This window comes from Amblyraja radiata, chromosome 15, assembly GCF_010909765.2.
Source record: "Amblyraja radiata isolate CabotCenter1 chromosome 15, sAmbRad1.1.pri, whole genome shotgun sequence".
Lineage (NCBI taxonomy): Eukaryota > Metazoa > Chordata > Chondrichthyes > Rajiformes > Rajidae > Amblyraja > Amblyraja radiata.
In genome coordinates, this window is record NC_045970.1 from 23577948 (window position 1) to 23602616 (window position 24669).

General features: G+C 42.5%; 1 protein-coding gene across 13 annotated transcripts in view; it reads right to left on the reverse strand.

Annotated features, from left to right (window-relative positions):
* The window catches only part of tacc2 (transforming acidic coiled-coil containing protein 2), a 225407-nt gene that overhangs the window by 132096 nt on the left and 68642 nt on the right, over positions 1-24669 (reverse strand). For all 13 annotated transcript variants that reach the window (XR_004414162.1, XM_033033794.1, XM_033033792.1 and 10 more), the window contains exons 5-6: positions 24473-24577; positions 5333-5479 (exon numbers count right to left, since the gene is read on the reverse strand). Coding sequence is in view for 12 of the 13 variants with exons in the window: in XM_033033794.1 (XP_032889685.1) it covers positions 5333-5479; positions 24473-24577 (252 nt within the window). In the remaining variant the exon portion in view is untranslated. The remainder of the gene's footprint in view (positions 1-5332; positions 5480-24472; positions 24578-24669) is intronic.

Sequence of the window (24669 nt, forward strand, 5' to 3'; positions counted from 1 at the left end):
AAAGTTGAATCTGAATCTGAATCTGAATCTGAATCAGAGGTCAGCCCTCGTGGTCGAGAGACCCAAGTTCAAATCCCATTGTGGCCACTGGGGAATTTAATTCCAAATAGTAAATCTGCAATAAAAGAGAACTAGATTGTGGCAGCAATCCAGCAGATTGATCAATGTTCTTCTGTGCTGGAATTCCGCTTAAAATAAGAATGAAACTTTGAAGTTTTCTAGAAACAATTGTTTTCACTGATGTATGAAATAAAGGAAACAAAACGCCATTTATTTTTTTAAATGTAATTCTAAAACTATTATTTTCAATTTACAATGAATTAGACAATGATTTCTGTTGTAAATATTAATTGAATCGTATTATGTTTCACATGAAAAATATCTTAATCATCCATTATGTCACAACAGATTGTAAGCTGCATTGCAATTTACTAAATGTGTAGGAAGAAACTGCTGGTTTACATCGAATGTTGACACAAAATGCTGGTTTACTGGGTTGCTAACTCTCAAACATTGAGCGTGAGAGTCACGCATTTCACAAAATTTACACGCTCTCCACAAATTTCTCACGCTCAAAGATCTGCAGGTGCTGGAAGTTCAAATAAAGCAAAAATTGTTTTAGAGGTGAGTAAAAACCATGAGGGGGATATATAAGGTGAATGCATAGTCTTTTTCCCGGGATATGTGATTCAAGAACTAGAGGGCATTGGTTTAAAGCAGGGCTGTCGGCCCGTGGGATGATTTTGGGGGAAAAATGGTAGTTTAGTTTCTCCTGTGCAGATGGTGTGACAGATGAGACACGCCAGTGGTCCCAGCGATGGAAGTCCGACTCTTGCCTTGTTTCTCTGTTTTTTTCTCTATGTATATACATAACAGCATGAATTATAATCTGATTTCCATACATGAATATAGTCATTCATGTGCTGCACCTGTTGATCAGAGTCTGGCTCTACTGTGGAATGTAATTAGGAATATAATTTAGCCTAACCTTATTCATACCTAATCCAATTTCAAGCATAAATGTTGCATTCAAGTTAAAAGACTTGCTTCAGTATGCACCAGATTGCACAATTTCAAGCTGAAAAATGCGAAAGCTCCCTCCAGTGGGAGGGAGGGACACCCCCTTTGCACACCCTCCCCCCTCGGTCGCTACACTCCCTCGTAATTTCTCACTCACAACTCTCACCCAATGTTGGAAGCCCTGGGATTAGCAGCGGGTCAAACAGCATATGTGGATGTGGCGGCGCCTAACGGCAGCGGCTCGACTACAGTTGTCCGTCTTTTTTTAATTTTTGTTTTGTTAAATGTAGGTATGTTGCAAAGCGTACCTGAAGCGTCTTTGAAAATCTGCCGCTGCGTGTGTGCGCGATTTTGGCGCCGTTTAGAGGGGGCGGGTTTAAAACGCGATTTTCTCTAGGCTGTTCAAATCGAAGATGTTCAGCCTAGTTAATTATTAACGAAAAATCGCTGGAAGACCTCGTCGCAAAAGCTATTATTAGATTTAAAGGCCTCGTATAATAGTTATAGTAGTTTAAAAATCAATCTCTAAACCCGCGACCGCCAGCAACCGCAGAGTCTCATAAAGCAAATAGCAGAAGTTAGGTTGTATATTTTTACATTAAAAAGGGCTTCTAAAGATCCCTTTATACAAAATTTAATATTGCGAGTAACTCAATTTGGGCCCATTATATCGCGCAGTATTTTTCTGGGCATTTGGGGCACAAATCTACCGCAATGTGAACGTTCTAAACCAGCGCGTTCCACAGGGACCCACTGGAAAGCTGATTTAAATGGGCATTTATTTACAGCAATTGAACACTGAATTCCTTCCATTTGGTCTATAAATTAATGTAAATGAGATTTAAAAATCATGTTTTATTGTGAATTATTTGTGAATATTATTTGGACATTTAGGCTATTTAAAAATGTTAATAATTTATTAAGAAATGGATAGATGTTTAGATCTAGTAATTGAAGTCTGAAATTAGCTACAATTAGGTAACTAACTAATTATATGCTTTAATTTCAGGTCATCCAAGTAAGATTATTTTATATTTGTTTCAGAATGCTTCAATCTATGATAACTGAAAATTTCATTCAGTTCTCTTAATTTTTAAGAAAGTTATGGGCTTTTGACTGTTCACGATCACAACTTTTTTGTTATGTCCATAGAAAATCAATAGGGAACAAGATGCTCATTTCCGAGTATGAAAATGGCCATAACTTTTTAAATACTTGAGATATGAAAGTGAATTAGGTGTCAAATTAAACTTATTTTTATGCTTTATCTGATGGGATAAATTACAGACTTGATTTTTAAAATCTCAAAATTTTGTAACATTGCTATTAAATGTATGTCTTGAGCTTAGTTTTTATTATTTTTTAGCTGTATATATGTGGAAGGTGGAGGGGGGGGGATGTGGGGGAAACCGTTAGTCTCTTCCCTGTACGGGGACCCGACTTTTTCCCTGTCGGGTCTCCGGTGTCGTTGGGCCTAACATCGTGGAGCCGGCGGCGGCCTCAGGCCGGGACCAACCTGAGAGATCCAGTTGCGGAGCCTGAGGATTTGACATCGCGGAGCTGGCCAACTTCGGAGCGGGGAGAGCTGTGGTGGCGCTCGGCTGCGACCTGACTTTGGAGCTTCAGAAGCTCCGGCTGCAGGCCCGGTGGACAGGAACATCGGGAGCTCCAGGTCCCTGGTGGGAGACGGCTTTTCGGAACTCCCGCAACGCGGAAGCTTCTCCCGCTGGAATTGCGGGGTTTAAAGGACACGGAGCCGGGCCTAACATCGCCCGGTGCGGGTTAGCGGCCACGGGACTTACCATCGGCCGCCGGTGGCTCTAACATCGGAGCCCCAGTTCGCCCAGACGCTGCAGTTGGACTGCTGGACCGCGGGTTGGTCTGCTTGAACTGTGATGGATGTTTATGTAAACTGTGTTAAGTGTGGGTCTTGGGCTTTTTTGTAATGTAAAAAACTGTAGTAAATGTAATTTCGTTCAAACCTAGATTTGAATGACAATAAATAGCATTCCATTCCATTCCATATCTGGAGAAAAGGAATAGGTGATGTTTCGGGTTATAGTGTGGAAACAGGCCCTTCGGTCCAACTTGCCCACATGGGCCACCAAAGTCCCGGCTACACTAGTCCCACTTGCCTGCGCTTGGTCCATATCCTTCCAAACCTGTCCTATCCATGTACCTGTCTAACTGTTTCTTAAACAATGGGATAGTCCCAGCCTCAACTACCTCTTCTGGCAGCTTGTTCCATACGCCCACCACCCTTTGTGTGAAAAAGTTACCCCTGGGATTCCTATTGTCTTTTCCACTTCACCTTAAACCTATGTCCTCTGGTCCTCGATTCCCCGACTCTGGGCAAGAGACTCTGCGCATCTACCTGATCTATTCCTCTCATGATTTTGTACAGACTTCAAGACCCTTCTTCAGACTGAGAGTCTGGGGAGAGGGAAACTTGAGGTATGCAAAGGTACAGAACAATTCAGAGCAGGCACCGATGACCAAGTAAAGGTGGAGCCCACAATGGTCCATTGTTGGCTGTGGCAGTGGTGATAATGGAATTCTCTATGTTGATTCCTTAACCCTGTTCAATGCACTTTCACAGAACCTCGACATCTTCCAGTGGCTTGGTGTATTCAATTGAATCTGGCTATTCATTGTCAGAAATACTGGTAAACACAGGCACAGGAATGTGTCAGAAGAAATATTTGTGTAGACTAGCTTTGAAAGCTGTTTCAATCAAGCGGCAAAGCTACAGCATAACACCAGAGTCTGAGTCTAAAATCACACAATCACAATGCCGATGCAACACTTGGAAATATGAGTCTTCATTGATTGACCTCTTCTGTAACAAGAGACAGTACGACCGACATCCCCCCTCGTCTACACTGCCTTTGATGGGCTCATATCCCTCTGAACCTATCCTTTCCATATACCTGTCTAAGTGTTTCATAAATGTTGCGATAGTATACCTGCCACAACTACCTCCTCCAGCACCTCATCCCATACACCTACTACCATTTGTGTAAAAAATATACCCCTCAGGTTCCTAATAAATCTTTTCCCCTTCACCTTAAACCTATGTGTCCACAGGTTCTCGATTCCCCTCCTCTGGGCAAGAGGCTCTGTGCGTATACCTGATTTATTCTTCTCATGATTTTGTACACTTTTATAAGATCATGCCTCAACCTCCTGTACTCCAGGAATACAGACCTAACCTGCTCAACTTCTCTCTAAAGCTCAGGTCCTTGAGTCCTGGCAACATCCTCGTAAATCTTCTCTGCACCCTTTCCAGCTTGTCAACATCTTTCCTATAACATGGTGCCCAGAACTGAATGCAATACTCTAAAAGAAGGTAAAGCGGATTAAACAACATCTGGAAGACATCAGTCTAAAAAAGAGTCTCAACCCGAAATGTCACATATTCCTTCTATCCAGATATGCGCTCTGTCCCGCTGAGTTACTCCAAAATTTTGTGTCTATCTTCTGGAAAACAAACACAGGACACCAAGTCAAAAATCTGCCGAAGCTGGGAATCTGCAATAAAAGCAGAACAACTGCAAACACTCCTCTAGTCAGGCAGCATCTGTGGATATCAACAGGATTTATAGGATTTCATTGAAGATCATTCACCTGTAAGGTTTCATTCTCTGCAACTGCTGAGTATTTCCAGTTGCTCACAATCTCTGTGGGAGTGTTAGCAGTCGATCAACCCATGTCTTCCCTGTTTCTGCTCTTGTGCCCTCTCTTGCCCCTCCTCCAGGCTCTGTCCGTGGCCCATTTTGCTATTGCAGGAGAGGTGGACCTCATTGCTGCCCCCAAGTCTAAAACCTCCTCATGGACTGAACTCAGCCCTTCCTTCAACGTTTCAAGGAAGACTGGATCAGGATTGTCTGCCATTCGGTGTAACATTTCTCCACTCTGACCCTCAACACTGACGCATTATTCCACTCTCAAATGCCAACTCTGGATACACACACACTTCCAGCAACAACACTCATAAACTGCATTCTCTCCTCATCATCTGTTCCCAAGCCAAGGACAATGTGAGTAGTTATTGTAGCCATACACTTGGCCTGTATATTTAATCAAACACATGTTCTGTGTAATAACATATGTTTTTAGTGCATTTCTTTTCATATTTTACTTTTGTTGATCTGAGAAATGCACAATTAATGATTTGGCTTTGCACGTGAAATGAATTGCAATTGAGTGGTAGGCAATTATGAACTATGCTGTTGAAAATCAACAAATACAAACCAACATGTTTCTCAGCTTCAGGTTTAATTCTCTAAGTATTATGCATTGTTTGCCTTACCTTAATGATATTTTCTCAGGGCGCTTCTGGAGAACTTGAGAATGGTCCAGTGGCTTGGTGTAGTCAGGGTGCTGTGGAGGATGGGGAGCAACAGGTTCGATTTGTGGAGCTGAAACCAATCTGTTCTTTTTAGAAGGCAAAGATAGACTGGAAAACAAAAAAATCAAAATTGTATCAGGATAAATGTTCATGCAGCGTAGTGGTGAAAATTAACTCACTGCATTGTTAAATCTGCAACATAGGGAAGATAATTTTCAAACACGTTTCACGTTCACTTCACACAAATCTAGAAATGTGGAGCAGAAAAATCAATATCTTTAAGACAAACATGTCAATATCTCTAATGTATGGAAATCTTTTCCCCTTCAAATTCTGATTGAACCTGTTGTCCATTTTATAACAGTCTCTTGTCTCAAATTAACAATGCTTGTGTATTTTTGAATCTCATAGTTTCTTATAACATAGAACTGTACAGCACAGGATCTAGCCCCTTGGCCCTGAATGTGTGTGCCAAACATCATGCTAAACTGATCTCATCTGCCACAACATGACCCATTTCCCTTCTTAATCTGCATGTCCATGTGCCTATCCAAAAGCTTAAACAGCGCTATAGTATCTGCCTCCATCCCTGGCAGCACGTTCCAGGCACCAACTAACCTCTGTGTAAAAAAAACTTGCCCTGCACATCTCCTTTACACTCTTCTGCAATCAACTTTAGAAATAATAAATACTGAAGTTATTATTACATGTTCTGTAGTCCATTCAGCCTTTCAGCCTGAGGAATAGTTAATACCATTTCTACAGCTATATAATTGGGAATTCAGGCTGCTCTTAACATGTTTTTGCTCTTGTTGATGAACTCAGATATAATCTAACCAGCAATTCTCAACCTTCCTGAATGAAAGCTTTACTTATTCACACTCTGTAAAATATGCATTCCTCCTCATAAATGCCTGATGATGTCAAGGCTTACCCCATTAAGGGAATTGCTGTATTTATTTATGGCAGACTCTCTAATTAATCAACAATATTATTAAAGTCTCAATGATTACTCCACCCCCAATTTTCAGCCCCCAACCCCTACATCTCTGCTCCCATAATTTATGCCATGTCTCACGGCATCCCAGGTTGCAAGCCACCAATCTCAATAATCCTCCGATATCAGATTTGTCTCAGTACGGCAACCTTGCCCCTGAAGCATGGTATCAGTTTCAGCTATTCTCCAGTACACCCAGTGTCCTGAACAATACTAATCCCATGCGGTAGAAATGTTTCTCAGTCACAAGTGCTAAACATGCAAGATATTAAGAAAATGCATTGTATGCTGCTTCCAAAATTTGTTTCTAAGACTGAGGAGTTAGTGGTGGACTTTAGGAGGGGAGGAACACCCCTGTTCCCCTGTCTCCATCAATGGTGTGGATGTGCAGTTTACCAAGGATTGCCTCGGAGTGCACCTGGACAGTAAAATGGACTGATCCAGGAACACTGACGCCCTGTACAAGAAGGGACAGTGCCGCCTGTACTTTTTGATAAGGCTCCACTCCTTCAACGCCTGCAGTAAGACACTGCAGCTGTTCTATCAATCGGTGGTAGCCAATGCCATCTTCTTCGCTCTTGTGTGCTGGGGCAGCAGCGCAAAGGCCGCGGACGCCAAGAGGATTCACAAACTCACCAGGAAAGCTGTCTCCTGGAAAGCTGGGGGCAGAGGTGGATTCATGGGAGGTGGTCTTGGAGGGGAGGATGCTCCTCAAACTACAGAGCTTCTTGGACAATGCAGCTCACCCCCTCCAAGATACACTGGTCAACCTAAAGGGTCAACCTGCGGGGACCTAATTTGCGAGTGTAGAAGAGTTTAGGAGAGTGAAAAAGTGTCATGGTCGTGTTGTATCGCCGAAGTAGAACATCTCCTTCGACCTTCCTCGACTATGTAGAGAACCTCCTACGAATATGTTGAAGTCCTCCTTCGACTATGTAGAAGACCTCCTTCAATCTCCTTCGACTACGTTGAAGACTAGGTTTGACTAGCTTCGGGAATATTGGACACCGAATAGTGGAGAGTGAAGACAACCTCCTTCGATCTCCTTTGACCTCCTTCGATTATGTTGAAGACTATCTATGACTATCTTCGATTACCTTTAACTACCCTTGATTACCTTCGATTGCCTACGATTACCGACGAATAACATGCCGACTTACTTTGACTAAACCTACGAGTAACAAAAATATCGATTTTTTCCATGGTGACCTTTTTTTACTCGCGGACATTTTTCAGCATGCTAAAAAAAACTCCTCGACCTAACTGAGGCCTCGAGTACGCGGGGACTACTCTCGAGCATGAGGAAGAGTTACAAAGACCTCCTAGGACCTCGTGTCGACCCTGCTGCGAGTATGAGTCGAGGGCAAACTCTTCTAAACTCGCAAATGAAGTCCCCTTAAGGAGTACCTTCAGCCACAGACTGGTTCCAACAAGATGCAGTACAGAATGCCACAGGAGATGCGTTTTCCCTGTGGCTATCAAACTGAATAACTCCTACCGTTTCTGCCATGGGTTAGACTGACTCTCCATCACGTTTCATGTATCTTGTGTTTTATGACAGTTGGCAGATCAATTTCCCTCCTGGGATAAATAAAGTTCTATCGTATTGCATTGAAATCAATGGAACTGGATTTCTGAAGCAGCATGCAGAGCACATACAATGCACAGTGTTGTACATTTAACCAACCACTTTTCGTCAAACACTTCCACTCGGTCTACCATGGCCTGCTTGATTTTCCCGTTGCTAACCACCATTTTAACTCCCCTTCCCTAACCAAACTTTTTATCCTGGGCCTCCTCCATTGCCAGAGTGAGGCCACACACAAACTGGAGGATACCACCTCGTATTCCACTTCAGTAGCCAACCATCTAATGATTATGAACAATTCATTCTCCAATTTTAAGCAACTAATTTCAACATCCCCCCCCCTTTATTTTCTCCTCTCTTTCCTGTGTCCCACTTGGATGTGTATCTATTTCTTTCACTATCCCGCCTCATTTCCCTTCCCTCATTCTCTTCCACCTATATACCTCCCTCTGGCTTCACATCTTATGCCTCTTCTCTCCTTATCCCACAACCTTTGGTCGCCTTGCCCTTTTGGGTCTTTGTCCACCCATCTGCCAATCAAAACCCCACTCACCTGTACCCACCTATCACTTGCCTGGTTTGGTCCCGCCCCCACCTCTCTTCCTGCTATCTCCCCTCAACCGCAATCAGTCTGAAGGGGATCTCGACCCAAAACATTGCCCAAATATGTTCACCAGAGGTGGTGCCTGATCCTTTTGGACTGAGTTACTCCAGCACTTTGTGTCTTCTGTTGTACATTTATTCACTTGCTTGTGGGATATTGATTTGCCTCCATTGACTGCGACATTTCATTACAACCGGAAGTACAAATTAATATTATTTCATGCGTGATAAAATGGAATTGTAAATTGCAAAAGATTCATTCCGGTGTGAAAGAGGCCATATATAAAAAAATAATCTTCCCCCTTTATCTCTAGCAGTGACATCTGGCTAAACAATAATTCTATGAGTTATAGAGTTATTGACAGTGATATCATCTTGTTTGAAGTTTTAACAATACATTTTGTTTGTTTGGTCATTGTTTGAGCATGTTACGAGCAAATGCTAACGTCCTGAAATAATAACAAACCCAACAAAATAAGTTTGCTGGAGACTCAAAATATCGCAGATCCAGCAATCTTGAGCAAAATATAAACTGCTGGAGATCTCAGCAGATCAGCCAGGATTAGTGGGGAGAAATGAACAGGTGGTATTTCAACTCATTGTCTATCCATTTCCCTCCACAGATGTTGCCTGACCTGCTGTGCTTTTTTTAGTTTTAGTTTTAGTTTAGATACAGCGTGGAAACAGGCCCTTCAGCCCACCGAGTCCATGCTGACCAGCAATCACCTGTACACTAGTTCTATCCTACACACTAGGGACAATTTACAGAAGCCAATTAACCTACGAACCTGTATGCCTTTGGAATGTGGGAGGAAACCGGAACACCCGGAGACAACACACGCGGTCACAGGGTAAACATACAAACTCTATACAGACAGTACTCATAGTCAGGATTAAACTTGGATCTCTGGCACTGTAAGGCAGCAACTCTACTGCTGCGCCACTTCAGCAGTTTTTTTTGTGCCAAATAATTTGACAAGTAATTCTTTTGTGGAATAAGGTACAAATTGGCTTGACCACAGCACTTCAAATACTTTCATTGAGTTGAGGCACTTTGAAACATCCTTCTGCTGCACTCTCAGTAACTTATTTGTACTCTGCAAATAAAAATCTATAAACTGTTCCCACAATTAAAACGGAGAACTGTTTCCCTGTGTCCTCTCTTTCTGGACCACATTTTTGCAAAGTTTCATCAACAGTCCCAATGGAGTAGTGCTTATAATGGGTAGGAAAGAACTGCAGATGCTGGTTTAAATGGAAGGTAGACACAAAATGCTGGAGTAACTCAGCGGGTCAGGGAGCATCTCTGGAGAGAAGAAATGGGTGACATGCACTGGCATGGTGGCCGAGAGAAGGACAACGCTGCGTGAGTGAAAAGTACAAAAGCTTGTGATTATCGGTAAACAATCATTCATATCTTTAGCTGAAGCAACATTAAAGGACTTGAAGATGGTCATAGCAAATAATCCATTTAGTCTACATAGCAAACTGAAATGGGAAAAGCCCACTGAAAAGTATATTTGAAAGAAGTAGGCAAGCCTTGTCTTCACACAAGCTGCCAGCCAGCGACATGAGTTGTGCACAGTGGTGCAGTAGGTAGTGCTACTATCTCACGGTTCCAGGAACCTGGATTTGATTATCACCTCCAGCGCTGGCTGTGTGGAGTTTTCATGATCTCCTTATGAGTATATGGATTTTCCCCGGGTGCTATGGTTTACTCCCACATCCCACAGTCATGCCAGTTGATGGATTATTTGGCTGTTGTAAATATTCCCTATATGCGATGTGGGAGTATCAGAAATTAAGAATAAGGAGTAAACCATGTCGAACGGAGACGAGGAAACACTTTTTCTCACAGAGAGTGGTGAGTCTGTGGAATTCTCCTGCCTCAGAGAGCTAGGTAGGGCTTAAAAATAGCAGAGTCAGGGGATATGGGGAGAAGGCAGGAACGGGGTACTGTTTGGGGATGATCAGCCATGGCCTACTCCTGCACCTATTGTCTATTGTCTAAATTGATGGGATTACATTGGGTGGCAGCATACAATGGGCTGAATAACCCCCTTAGTCATGAGAAAAATATGAGAAATTAAATCAAATATGAGCCTTTATCTGTCTTTCATCTTGGATGTCATTCTATTGCTCACATTAAAAATCAACACATTTTTTAAATATCTCAAATCCCTCTCAAAGGTCAGCACATCTATAATATTATCTGAATCTCACCTTGCCTCAATGGACCTGATCCCGAATCCTTCATCCACCGCTTTGTTAGTATTGACTTTACAATACCATTCCACACCTGGACAACCTCTCTCACTCTGCCCAACATTAAATCAAGCATTACTGTTCACAACCTAACTCCCCACTGTTCTTTTCACTGGTACACTGGTGTCCATTTTAGTAAAGCATTGATTTGAAGATTCTCTGTTCACCCCATTCCCCATGTGCAATCTCATCTAATCCCATAAACTTCTTGAACTACCATTGATGACCATATTTTCACTGCCAAGATTCATTTGCTTGTGAATTCCTTACTCATACCTTCCTATCTAACTAGTTCCTTCTTTGAAATGCTTCCTACAAAGTTTTTCTTGGACCAAACCTAGCTTCTTTGTGGATAAAAACAAGGAACTGCAGATGCTGGTTTACACAAAAGGACACAAAGTGCTGGAGTAACTTAGCGGTTCAAGCAGTGGATCAGGAAGAAGGGTCCCGACCCGAAACATCACCTATCCAGGAAGAAAGGTCTTGACCCAAATTGTCACCAATCCACATTCACCAGAGGTGCTGCTTAACTCTACTGCTACTTTACTTTGTGTCCTTTTAGCTTATTTTCATCTGTACTCATAATGTGGCTCAGTATCAGAATATGTATAATAAAGCTACATTTTATTCCTGTCTTCATGTTTTAATGCTACATTTTATTCCTCACAGGATGTGAAAAATACTATATAAATGCAAATTCTTGCAGATCATCATTCTCAAAGGAGGTTGCCAGCTTGGAAATAAAGGCATTATCTTCAAAACTTGGGTAATTGGTGATTGGAAATTGTTGCAGAAGAATTTGAAATTCATTGCATCCACTTCGTCGGACATGCAGCAAAAAAAAAAACTCGACAATTAACTCGAAAGCTGCTTTGTTCTCTGTCTGAAACTAAAGGGAGTGAAAGACCACATGTCATAAACCTTTCAAATTCTTATGTCATTGGGCGACTGAAAATCAATTAATTGTCCAAAGGGGACACTCTATTGCATTTCACCAGCAAGCTTCTATACCGATCCTCTGGAGCTTCTTCATTGCAATATACTGTAAAGCACTTCTGGCTCAAAAGGGAATATCATGACCACAGCCCGAATATCACCAAAATTGCTGGTGAAAATCAAATAAACTCTTGTTATTTTACTCTCAATCAGATCAATACTGAACCTGAAACAAAAACTAAATGTTTGGCTCAGAATCCTTCTGTGAAAAGAGTTATCACAGTGCAGTCAAAACAAGAAACAGCAGGTTGCCAGTCGATCCGTAAGTTCCTGACTTTAAGAACAATCCAGCCATGTACTGCAGTTTTCTAAAACCCAGAACCAGAAACCCTAATAGGCAATGGCACTGTTTTATAGAACATTACTTTGGCATCAATATTAATTTTAAATCTATGGATCTATAATTAATTAGAAAAATCACAACCAAGTTGGGGTTTTTTTTAAACAGTTCATGTGATCAAATTTCATTTGTTGGCTTTAACACACAGGAGAAATCTTTAAGTCAATGACCTGTGTGAAATCCTTCTTTCATATCACCTTCACCATTTCTAAATCCTCTATCGTGGTGAGACCTGCATCAGCACTGTAAGAACCAGCACTGTAAGAACCTTACATGCATCAGTGATGAAAGGCCAAGGTGAAGTAATGACTTTCTTGTGTCTAGAATCATCATTTGTTTCCACTTCTTTAAGCCTCTCAGAAGATGGACTGCATTGCTACACATTTCTACAAATGCACCATAAAAATAATCCGTCAGCTGTATGACAGCTTGAGATGGCAACTGCTACCCTCAAGACTGCAAGAAATTACAGAGTTGTGGATTCAGCCCAATCCATCACACAAATACATCCCCAACCACCTCCTCCCCTCCCCGCCCCCCGACCTCCATTGATTCTATGTCCACCTAACACTTCCTCTGGAAAGCAGCCAACATATTCAAGGACCACTCACACCCCAGTCATCTTTTTTCTCCCCTCCCAGGCAGAAGATACAAAAGTTTGAAAGCTATCGCGATCTGAAATGTCACCTGTCCATTCCCTCCCCAATGCTGCCATAACCACTGATGTTCCACCAGCACTTTGTGCTTTGCCTAAGGTTCTTGCATCTCCCCACCAACCACGTTATGTCCTCGTTTTTTTTTAATTTGCACTTTCCTTGTAGCTGTAACACTATATTCTGTATTCTGTGTATTTTCACTTTTGTACTACCTGATGTACATTTGTCTGGTATGATGTCCATGGATAGCAGGCAAAACAATATTTTTCACCCTATCTCAGTACACGTGACAATAATAAACATCAATATCAGTGCGCTTGCATCACCAACACCGTACCGTCCACAAATCAATGTAGTGTACTTATTGGACCAGGGAATCCAGATGTTTCAACAGCAGGATAAAAAATCCAATAAAATCAACGATGGAACGTTGGTGACGTCTGCCTGTAATTACAATCCACATGGGTCAATTTATTGGATGCAGCCATTTATAAAATTAATTCTTGCTACCAAAAGGCTGACAGATTGATGGTGGCCTGGTTGTTTACACTCAGCAAGTGTCCACTACCAGGAAAACTGCCTTAACCATCATTGCTGTCAGTAAAATCACCTCCACAAACACAGATGCCTCTCTACAAGCACAGGTCTGCAAGAAGTGAAAGGCTTGTTTAATTGTGTTGCTTGATCCCATTCAGTTCAAAGCAGCTTTCTGTCCATTTATAAGACAATTCAATGATATAGAATCTTTGATCATTTCTTTCATTACATGGAAATGTCTGCAAATTGAATGTCATGTTTCTGTTCACCGCAGCTGTCAGGGGTTCTGCAAGGGTCGGCGCTGGGGCCACTTCTCTTCACGTTGTATATTAATGATTTGGATAAGGGGATTGAAGGCTTTCTGGCCAAGTTTGCAGATGATACTAAGATAGGTGGAGGGACAGGCAGTGCAGAGGAAGCAAGGACTGCAGAAGGATTTGGACAGGTAAGGAGAATGGGCAGAGAATAGGCAGATTAAATTCAGTATAGCAAAGTGTGGAGTCGTGCAGTTTGGTAATAAAGTATAAAGGCGTAGATTATTTTCTAAATGGAAAGAGGATCCAGAAATCGGAGGTGCAAAGGGAGCTGGGACTGCTGGTGCAGAACTCCCAAAAAGTTAATTTGCAAGTCGAATAAGTAGTAAGGAAGGCAAATTCAATGCTAGCATTTATATCAAGGGGACTGGAATATAAAAACAGATATGTAATGCTGAGGCTCTTATAAGGTGTTGGTCAAGCAGCATTTGGAGTACTGCGAGCAAATTTGGGCCCCTTATCTGAGGAAGGATGTGCTGGCTCTGGAGAGGGTTCAGAGGAGGTTTACAAGAGTGATTCCATGAAAGAGTGGGTTAGCATATGGTGAGTGTTTAATAGCACTGGGCCTCCACTCGTTGGAGTTTAGAAGGTTGAAGGGGGAATCTCATTGAAACTTACAGAATAATGAAAGGTATAGATAGAGTGATTGTGGAAAGGATGTTTCCACTGGTGGGAGAGTCTAGGACAAGAGGTCATAATCTCAGAATTAAAGGGCGCTCTTTTAAAAATGAGGTAAGGGGGAACTTCTTTAGTCAGAGGGTAGTTAATCTGTGGAACTCATTGCCACAGAGGGTTGTGGAGGCCAAGTCAGTGGATATTTTTAAAGCAGAGACAGACAAATTCTTGATTGGAATGGGTGTCAAGGGTTTTGGAGAAAAGGCAGGAAAATGGGATTAGGTGGCAGAGATCAGCCAAGATTGAATGGCGGAGTGGACTCGATGGGCCGAATGGCCTAATTCTACTGCTATAACTTGTGAACTTGGGAAAACAAAGACTGCAGATGCTGGCATCTAGAGCAATAAAAATCTGCTGGAGGAACTCAATCTGTCAGTTAGCATCTGTGGAGGGAAATAGACAAATAACTTTCCAGAAGACCCTTCATCTGGACTGGCAAAATGAACAGTTGAAATATCAACAGTCCATTTCCCTCCACAAATACTGCCTGATCTGCTGAATTCATCCAGAAGATTGTTTGCCACCACAAAAGCTTAGAAAGGTCAGACAGCATCTATGGAGGTACACAAAAATGCTGGAGAAACTCAGTGGGTGCAGCAGCATCTATGGAGCGAAGGAAATAGGTGACGTTTCGGGCCGAAACCCTTCTTCAGACTGATGGGAGGAGAAGGAAGGAAAAAGGGAGGAGGAGGAGCCCGAGGGCGGGGGGGATGGGAGGAGACAGCTCGAGGGTTAAGGAAGGGGAGGAGACAGCAAGGGCTAGCAAAATTGGGAGAAATCAATGTTCATGCCATCCGGACGCAAGCAACCCAGGCGGAATATGAGGTGCTGTTCCTCCAATTTCCGGTGTTGCTCACTCTGGCAATGGAGGAGACCCAGGACAGAGAGGTCGGATTGGGAATGGGAGGGGGAGTTGAAGTGCTGAGCCACCGGGAGTTCAGGTAGGTTATTGCGGAACGATCGCCCAACCTCCGCTTAGTCTCACCGATGTAAATCAGCTGACATCTAGAGCAGCGGATGCAGTAGATGAGGTTGGAGGAGATACAGGTGAACCTTTGTCGCACCTGGAACGACTGCTTGGGTCCTTGAATGGAGTCGAGGGGGGAGGTGAAGGGACAGGTGTTGCATTTCTTGCGATTGCAACGGAAAGTGCCCGGGGAGGGGGTGGTACGGGAGGGAAGGGAAGAATTGACAAGGGAGTTGCGGAGGGAGTGGTCCTTTGCGGAAGGCAGACATGGGGGGAGATGGGAAGATGTGGCGAGTGGTGGGGTCACGTTGGAGGTGGCGGAAATGGCGGAGGATTATTTGTTGTATTTGCCGGCTGGTGGGGTGAAAGGTGAGGACTAGGGGGACTCTGCCCTTGTTGCGAGTGCGGGGATGGGGAGAGAGAGCAGTGTTGCGGGGTATGGACGAGACCCTGGTGCGAGCCTCATCTATGGTGACATTTTGGGTCGAGACCACACCCGGAGTATTGTGTGCAGTTTTGGTCCCCTAATTTGAGGAAGGACATTCTTGCTATTGAGGGAGTGCAGGTTAATTCCCGGGATGGCGGGACTGTCATATACTGAGAGAATGGAGCGGCTGGGCTCGTATACTCTGGAGTTTAGAAGGATGAGAGGTAATCTTTTTGAAACATATAAGATTATTAAGGGTTTGGACACGCTAGAGGCAGGAAACATGTTCCCGATGTTGGGGGAGTCCAGAACCAGGGGCCACAGTTTCAGAATAAGGCACAAGCCATTTAGAACGGAGATGAGGAAACACTTTTTCGCACAGAGAGTTGTGAGTCTGTGGAATTCTCTGCCGCAGAGGGCAGTGGAGGCCGGTTCTCTGAATACTTTCAAGAGAGAGCTAGATAGGGCTCTTAAAGATAGCAGAGTCAGGGGATATGGGGAGAAGGCAGGAACGGGGTACTGATTGGGGATGATCAGCTATGATCATATTGAATGGCGGTGCTGGCTCGAAGGGCTGAATGGCCTACTCCTGCACCTATTGTCTATTGTCTATAGAGACCCTTCTTCAGACTGTCGGGTCTGAAGAAGGGTCTCGACCCAAAACATCACATATTCTTTTTATCTGGAGATGCTGCCTGAACCGCTGAGTTACTCCAGCATTTTGTGTCTATCTTTGGTGCAAACCAGCATCTGCAGTTCCTTCCAACACAACAGCTGAGATATTGGATAGCAATCTTGTTTTGGTGTGCTCATTTGTCATTACATTTTGTGCTAATATTGAAACAGGTCTCCCGCAAATGTACAAAAGGATGCTTAAAACGCATTAGTGTGTCTTACAAGAACTAAAATAGGACCAGGTGTAATCCCCACATGGCAACGCGAAACTCAGACCACTTGTAGCACCTCACCATGTACCAGTGGCAGAGCAACCAGACACAAGCAACTGAGGCAGCACGTTGGCACAGCGGTAGACTTGCTGCCTTACAGCGCTTGCAGCGATGGTGACCTGGGTTCGATCCCAACTACAGGTGCTGTCTGTACGGAGTTTGTACGTTCACCCCGTGACTACGTGGCTTTTCTCCGAGTTCTTCAGTTTCCTCCCATGCTCCAAAGACATCCAGGTATGTAGGTGAATTGGTTTGGTAAATGTAAAAATTGTCCATAGTGCGTGTAGGGTAGTGTGGGTATCGCTGGTCAGCATGGATTCGGTGGGCCGAAGGGCCTGTTTCCGAGCTGTATCTCTAAACAAAATTGATCGGTAAACTAAACTAAAGCTCAACACATTCAGTACCTCTCAAGGGCTGTCCTGGAAGAGAAAGAGACTGCAGGGGGCAGAAACAGGGCTGCCAGAAATATATATATTACTGATGAACCAGTGTAAGGAATGAGGGCAGGAGGGGTGCTAGGTTGTGGGTGACACTGCAAGGAAGTGTTGGTGCAGGAGACCACGAGGGCAAGCGTTGGAAGAGTACGGTGGAGGTGACAGAGACCAGTGAATGCAAATCACACAATCATTACATGACATCAGAAGAAATGTCATGATCTTATCAGTGACTAACCACCCCATCAACAACCACTAGGGTCAAGCTTGCAAAGTAAGGTGATGAATAGGTTACTATTATGTTGTTCATCTCCAATACTTAGGCAAAAATAGCATGGATTAGCAGGCAGGCTCGCTAAATCTGGCTATAGGGTGCAGAGACTCCACTTCGCAACCATGGAAGTCTGTGAAAACTGAGACAGCAAATGTAGGTGAGAAGGAGACTGGATGAGATGCTTATGTAGATATGTGGAGCAGTTCAAAGTGTTAAATTGTCTGCCTCTGCTCTTACTTTTGTGCTTTTTACTACAATTTTTTGTCAGTGTCTAATGAAAATACTGTCCGAGGGCAGGGTCTCGACCTGAAACGTCACCCATTCTTGCTCTCCAGGGATGCTGCCTGTCCCTCTGAGTTACTCCAGCATTTTGTGTCTGTCTTCTGATATAATTACGTGCTTCTGATGATGGGAAGCTTTCAGTGCACTAACGTGGCTAAGAACGCAAGCGCCTGGTCCAATTTTACAGCGGGTGCCGTTTCACCAGATATCATTACCAGGGAGCATTATTTGGCTAATTTTCATTAAAAAAACACCATTCATTAATGTGAGCTATTATTTCAAAACTACTAGCATCTTAGGACCATTCCAAGATGATATGAAGTTTATATCAAAGCACATAATTCCTTAACAAAGCTAAATCATTTACTTCCGATTACTTCACATTTTCAGCATCAAATTCCATTTTTGCTGTGTTAAATGCAAAGGCTGCTACAATGTATGTGATTTATGTCCTACAGCAAAAATGCAGCAGAATCAGAAGACTGTACGATTACTCTCTTTTGAAAGCCTACAGATGACACTGCAAGAGAAATATATTGGTCCTACGCTCACTTGTTGGTTCTTTCTGCAGAGCGGAAGAGGGAGCCTCACCTCCAAAACCATTTAGTCATCTAACAACTGCTGCCTCTCCTGTTCAGCCAAGGACAATGGACTTCCAAAACTTCCATAGGTTTTAATTAAAACTTGCAGTTATTTCCTATTCATTCTATAAACAAGAAATGTAAACAAAGTGAATCCGCACGGGCTTCATTGTTCGTTTCCAAATATCCCGCTGTGTCACCAACAATCCGATTGCCTCCCTTCAGGAATGTTTCACAGACATTCTTTTTCTCCTTGTCCATTATCAGATTAGTCTTTAACTTGCAGGCTGGTAATAAGGACTTCGGACAAGTCCTTTGCCTGTGGTTTTACCACCAATAAAGTACAACTCCCAGCGAAGTAAAAGAAGGCAGATTGCGCTGCTTCTCTGAAGAGTTATCCAGTCGTGGAATTTATCAGTGTAGATTTATTGACCCAGCCAACTTAATGCAGCCAATTCTTTAGTCTCCATGAAATGTATGCGAGACCTAATTCTCTCTGCAGTTACTATTTCATGCTTAAATGCACAGCCAAACTGCTCCCCATAACATGATCAGCCACACTGCACCACTGGGATAAACTTACTGAGGAGTGCTGAAGTATAACAAATCCTTTGAAATAGCCTCATGCTGTCATTATGCTTTGCTCTTTTAACTATTTGTTACAAGCATGCCAAAACCCCAATGTGCTTACCTTGGGGCAAGTCAGCCAGATATGCTGTAATTGAAATTGTCTTCTGACAATGGAAGCAGTGAATCTCACAATATGTTTCCCACCAACAGTAAGTAATCCAGTAGCTAATACTCTTAACAATCTGTAAGTGTATGACCATTATAAATAGTGTAAAAGCACACTCACAGTCAATTAACAGTCAGTGAAGTCGACGTTTGGAGCAGCAATTCTTGAATGAAGTGCATTGAAGAGTAACTCACACAAAAGGCCACTAGCTATGAACTGCAGCCTTTCGACAGAAGCTCCTCCTCTGCTGCATTGTCATGAAAGGTCAGCATCTGACTGACAACCAACAAGTGCAATTCAGACATTTGAAACTACTGGGGGTCAGCTACACGAGTCTATACAGTACTCATACAGTGAATCCACCCATTTTAACTTACGATTCAGAGCTGGAGACGCAGACAAAAAGCCTGCATTACTGGATGATGTAAGGTTCTACAATTACCCACACGGTATTCACTGGTCTGAATGTTTATATCTGTCACTTTTGGGAGGTTTCAACTGAATCGTTTTACCATTGTCTAAAATTCAAGTTTACCTATTTGATTGGATTCTGTACTGTGATGCATGAAAGTTTGTAAATGTTTTCATTCTTTTTCATCGTAATACACACTGAAACAAAATCCCTCCGATTAAAGTGAACAATGCCAGGAGGGTAATGATCTACCAATAGGTACACAAAATTGCTGGGGAAACTCAGCGGGTGCAGCAGCATCTATGGAGCGAAGGAAATAGGCGACGTTTCGGGCCGAAACCCTTCTTCAGATGGTCTACCAATGTCTACCAATGTCGTATCAGCAATCGTAGTTGCATTAGTAATAGTGGGGCAGCTCCTGCCTGCATGGTACTGAGGTGTGACCTCAGCCGCATTCTATAAGTGGTGGGCACAGTGAGGAGGTCAAATCGAACAGCAAATTCGTACTGAACTCTTCTTAAGTTTGCAACTGAGCTGTTCATTCCAGCAAGGGCATGATTTTTAAAACTATTTTTTCTTTTAAAGCTATCACTAAATAAAATTGAACAGCAGATCACTTGTAATGATAAAAAAAGATAAGTTGACTTAAGAGTGAAAAAGGTTAGGTTATCCCAGTTTTACGGTATAGGGAACACAGTGCAGCTGAGGGATTACTAAAGGAACATTGGAGGATGAAAGCACAGATCAGTCCGCAGTGTTTGCACATACCAACCCTGCCTGATACCTCTGGAAAATGTAGTCGAGGAAGCACATTTTGCTAGTTTCTATAAGCAGTTATTCTGGTGGCCTTTAGTTTAGTTTAGTTTTGAGATACAGCATATAAACAGGCCCTTCGCCCCACCGAATCCAGGCCAACCATCGATCACTTGTTCACACTCTCTATACATAAGGGGCAATTTTACAGAGACCAATTAACCCTGCAAACCCGCACGTTTTGGGGATGTGGGAGGAAACGGTGCATCCAGTGGAAACTCACATGGTCACAGGGAGAAAGTGCAAACTCCAAACAGACAGCGCAGAGGTCAAGATCAAATCTAGGTCTCAGGCACTGTAAGGCCGCTGCTCTACCAGCTGCACCACTGTGCCGCATTGAGAAATCTTCAATCAATCCCTCAGTTTTCATGGTAAATATGACCATGCACCATATCTATGCACTTCGCGATTATATATACCTCTATCAGTTCACCTCTCAGCCTCCAGTGCCTTGAGGAAAACAGCCCCAGTCTATCCAGCATCTCTTATAACGTTACCTATCTCCTTCGCTCCATAGATGCTGCTGCACCCGCTGAGTTTCTCTTATAACTCACCCTGGATCCCAAGTGATCTAACCTTCCACACTAGCCTACAGTGTAGGACTTTATTGAAGGCCTTGCTAAAGTCCATGGAGAGAATATCTGTTGCCCTCTGACCAAGCCTATGGAATTGGTTTGAACGTAGACCAGTGATATGCATGATTGATAAAAGGTTTACTGGATTCCAACTTTTCACATACATCGATACACACGTGAAATTAGACTGAAAAAGACTGCGGTCTCAGAGTGTAAGCAAAATGCAATAGCAAATTCTGCAGGATGGGTGAAAAGAAACTGAGTTAAACTCGGGTGTTCAGTGAATATTGCCATCTCTAAGGGGGTGGCATTCCTCGTCAATCCTCTTTGTTACCTCTTTAAAAATCTCAAACAAATTTGTGAGGCAGGGTTGCCCGCACACAAAGTGTTCAGCTGTTTCATGGGTGGGGCTTGTTCTGGTAAGGATCAGGAATGCTCCTGTCAAGAATACGACACCAGAACAACTGCAGAAGCTAAATCCATACTTACAGCAAAGGCCCAAGCCAAGGGCAGGAAACTCACCACAAGAAAGAAAACACGATAACTAAATGCATTCAGGCACTGGAAAAATACAGAGTAATCACTGACCTGATGGGAATAACTCAGCAGGGACAAGGATTTAAATGTTGGCCTTCCTGCTTACTGCATAGTTAGGGTGGTGATGTGATCGTTTTAGAGTTAACCCCACTCATCAGAAATATGTTTGTTCAGATGTTCATTTGAAAATATCTGCATCCACTCAGCAATTCAAGTACCCTGCACTTGCACAAGTAAAGTATGAATTAAATTGAGTAGAAACAGAACTCTGGTCCTGATCAGCCAAAATGTTCAAAGTGAATCAATGGAAAGAATGGAAACCTCGACCATCCTCAAATTTCCAGTGGTTTGTTTCATTTAATGTATTTTGCCGATACACCTTGAACCAATTTCTTGGACAGCATTGCCAGTATCCATCATGAATGTTTACTTTTCACGAATATTATCCCCCATTTAAAATAAGTTACCTTAGTTGTTCAAATGATAGGGAGATGTGTGGGGTTAATGCCATGACTGATCATGTTGACCCACAAAATATTTAATTAGCAAGCCAAGACAAGATTGAAAGACAAGATTGATAAGCTGGACATGCACAAGCTATCACCTCCAGAAGGTGCAGAAAAGAAAGTCAGTTCTGGGCGCATTAATGAGGTCAAGTTTGGAGATGAAAAGAGGTTGTGGAGGGACATCAGAACAACTTAGTTAAAGGGGGTTGGCAATATTCATTAAGTACCCGAGTTTAACCTCTATTTGATTTCCTCTTCACCCATCTTACAGAATTATCAATTACATTTTGCTTACACTCTCGAAGACCACAGAGTCAAAATTAGCAATATGATGATAAAAATCAATAAGCAGGCAGAGGTAGAATGGAGTCAGTTAAATCTCTCAGCCCAGTTCTTGAAAATCTCCGTCTGGCATTTTGCTTTGAAATTAACGAGGGTTCTGTAATCATGGTTCCCCTGCTTAATGTATGATAGTTTGCAAATCTCTCCGCAGCTACAATCAAGAATGCGGATTCCGTCTCAAATCCTGAGGATGAGTAGGTTAAATAGTAGGAGTTGGTGGCATGAAGAAACAATGTACTTTGTTTTTATAGTTTGGGGAAATTGGTCTATCGCCCAATGATAAGAGGCTGGTGTTCCTTACTGTGCCAAATTATGTTTATCATCAAGTTGCATTATTTCACACTTGACTGGGAAACCTTCCCCCCCGGCAGAGCTAGATCTGCAACAAGTATCAGTACATTGTGGAAGATGAGGTTAGAAAGCTCCTCGAAATTCTTGAGTATGACACAAGGGCAAATAAGTAAAGAGCTTTAATCTTAAGCAAAAAATGCAAATCCACCAGAAGAGGTACAGCAAAAGAAATAACAAATCATATCTTCATCGTATAATTTTGTAGTAAGACAAATTCTAAATCCAGATTACCGACTGTTTTACTGTCAGCCATTTGATCTGTTACAGCAATCGGTGAACAGCTGTAAAGACTGCAGCAGGCCTCATAAAAAGTATCATAAAACATTCTCTGAAAGTTGTATTCACCATGGAGCATTTAATGTTAAAAATTTTGTTACGCCCTGTTAAGGTCTGAAAATTCATAATGGTATTCATTGTCAGCATTTGGATCGGCAGGTTAGATATTGAACAAACAGATACCGCAACCTGGGTTCGATCCCGACCACGGGTGCTGTCTGTACGGAGTTTATACATTCTCCCCGTGACCACCTGGGTTTTCTCTGAGATCTTCGGTGGCCTCCCACATTCCAAAAACTTACAGGTTTGTAGGTTAATTGGCTTGGTATAAGTGTAAATTGTCCCTCCGTGTGTAGGTTAGTGTTAGTGTGCAGGGATCGCTGGTCGGTGCAGACTCGGTGTGCCGAAGGGCTTGTTTCCGCGCTGTATCTCTAAACTAAACTAGACTTCTCAAAGCTTCCGCAACAGCATCTCCCAGAGACGGCATCTCCACTGTGTGGAAGTTCAAGGAAAGCATAGAAACCTGCAGTTCACTTCCCACACCAGTACAGTAATACACCAAATGTGTTGTTGTGAACAAATACTGGAACATCCTCCCAATAACACTGCGAGACAGCTTCACAAGGTGGCAGTAGTTCAAGAAGGTGACGCATCACGACCTTCTCAAAGACACTAAATACGACCATTGTCAATGACAACTACGTCCTGTGGAATGAATGAAAAATTGTGTAACCTTAATTCTGCACAGCCACAAATGTAGAAATTGGTTAGGACTATTTTTATAGTTCACAAATAGAACCACAGATTAGCAAGTAAAGTTTTATGCTTCAGTTCCTTTAACCAAGATGTAAACATCAATAGAAACTATCTGCCCATGAGAAAATATATATAAAGTGGGACAAAAAAATAACTTTGGACATGGGTCCTCCAAAAGTAAATTTCTGAAGAAAAATGTTGACATTAAAAATCGTCTGCTTTTTATATGTTTTTAAAGTAACTACAAATAAGATTAAAAATTAAGACTGATGACAATAAAGCAAATATACAGGAAATCCCTGCAGCTACTACAAGACTATCCCAATATCTGCTGAATGTCTTTGGGTGACTGATGGCGACACACTTTTCAACATTTGTGTGTAGCAAAAGTAACAATGGTTTTAGATTTAAAAATTAACATAATTACACTTGTTGGAGTGATAATTAAGTGGGTTAATAAGAGAAATAGATGAAAGAGATGTACAAATTGTTCTGCATATTGAAGCACATTATTAATAGGACAGGCTGAGATTTTAAAGCAGAAAATGTACATGGACCTTGTCAAGAGAGCAAGGCAATGAGATTAGAAACATTTTGGTCCGATCAATTAGAGATATTTAAGGAAGCAATAGATAAACTAATAATTTGTTAAAAGAACAGAAAACCAAGGTCCATGGCACGGAGGCAGGAATGAGCCTTGGAACAGATCAGTCATGATCATATTGAATGCCAGGGCAAGCTTAAAGCACCCTGGCTCTCTCTCACTCCTACTTTAAGTTCCTATGTTTTTATTCCAGAAAGTACAGAAGAAGTGGGCCAAAGCAGCTGTTCATTAAGATATATTATTGCATGTGCAAAGATTCAATAATCTAGATTGCATTCTAGTTTGCATAACCATAATTGAACATTTCTACCTTGTGGTCATGATCCCTTGATCCAGTGCGCCTGCAGTGGCAGTGTATATTATACTCGCACCATCCTTTCCAAGGACAGAAGGTGAAGAAGAGGTGGATTCAGAACTACATTCAATAGAGGGCAGGAAAAAGATCAGTTATAAAATAAATAGTGCTTAGTATTATCAAAGTTATTTGTTAACAAGGAAGTTCCACAT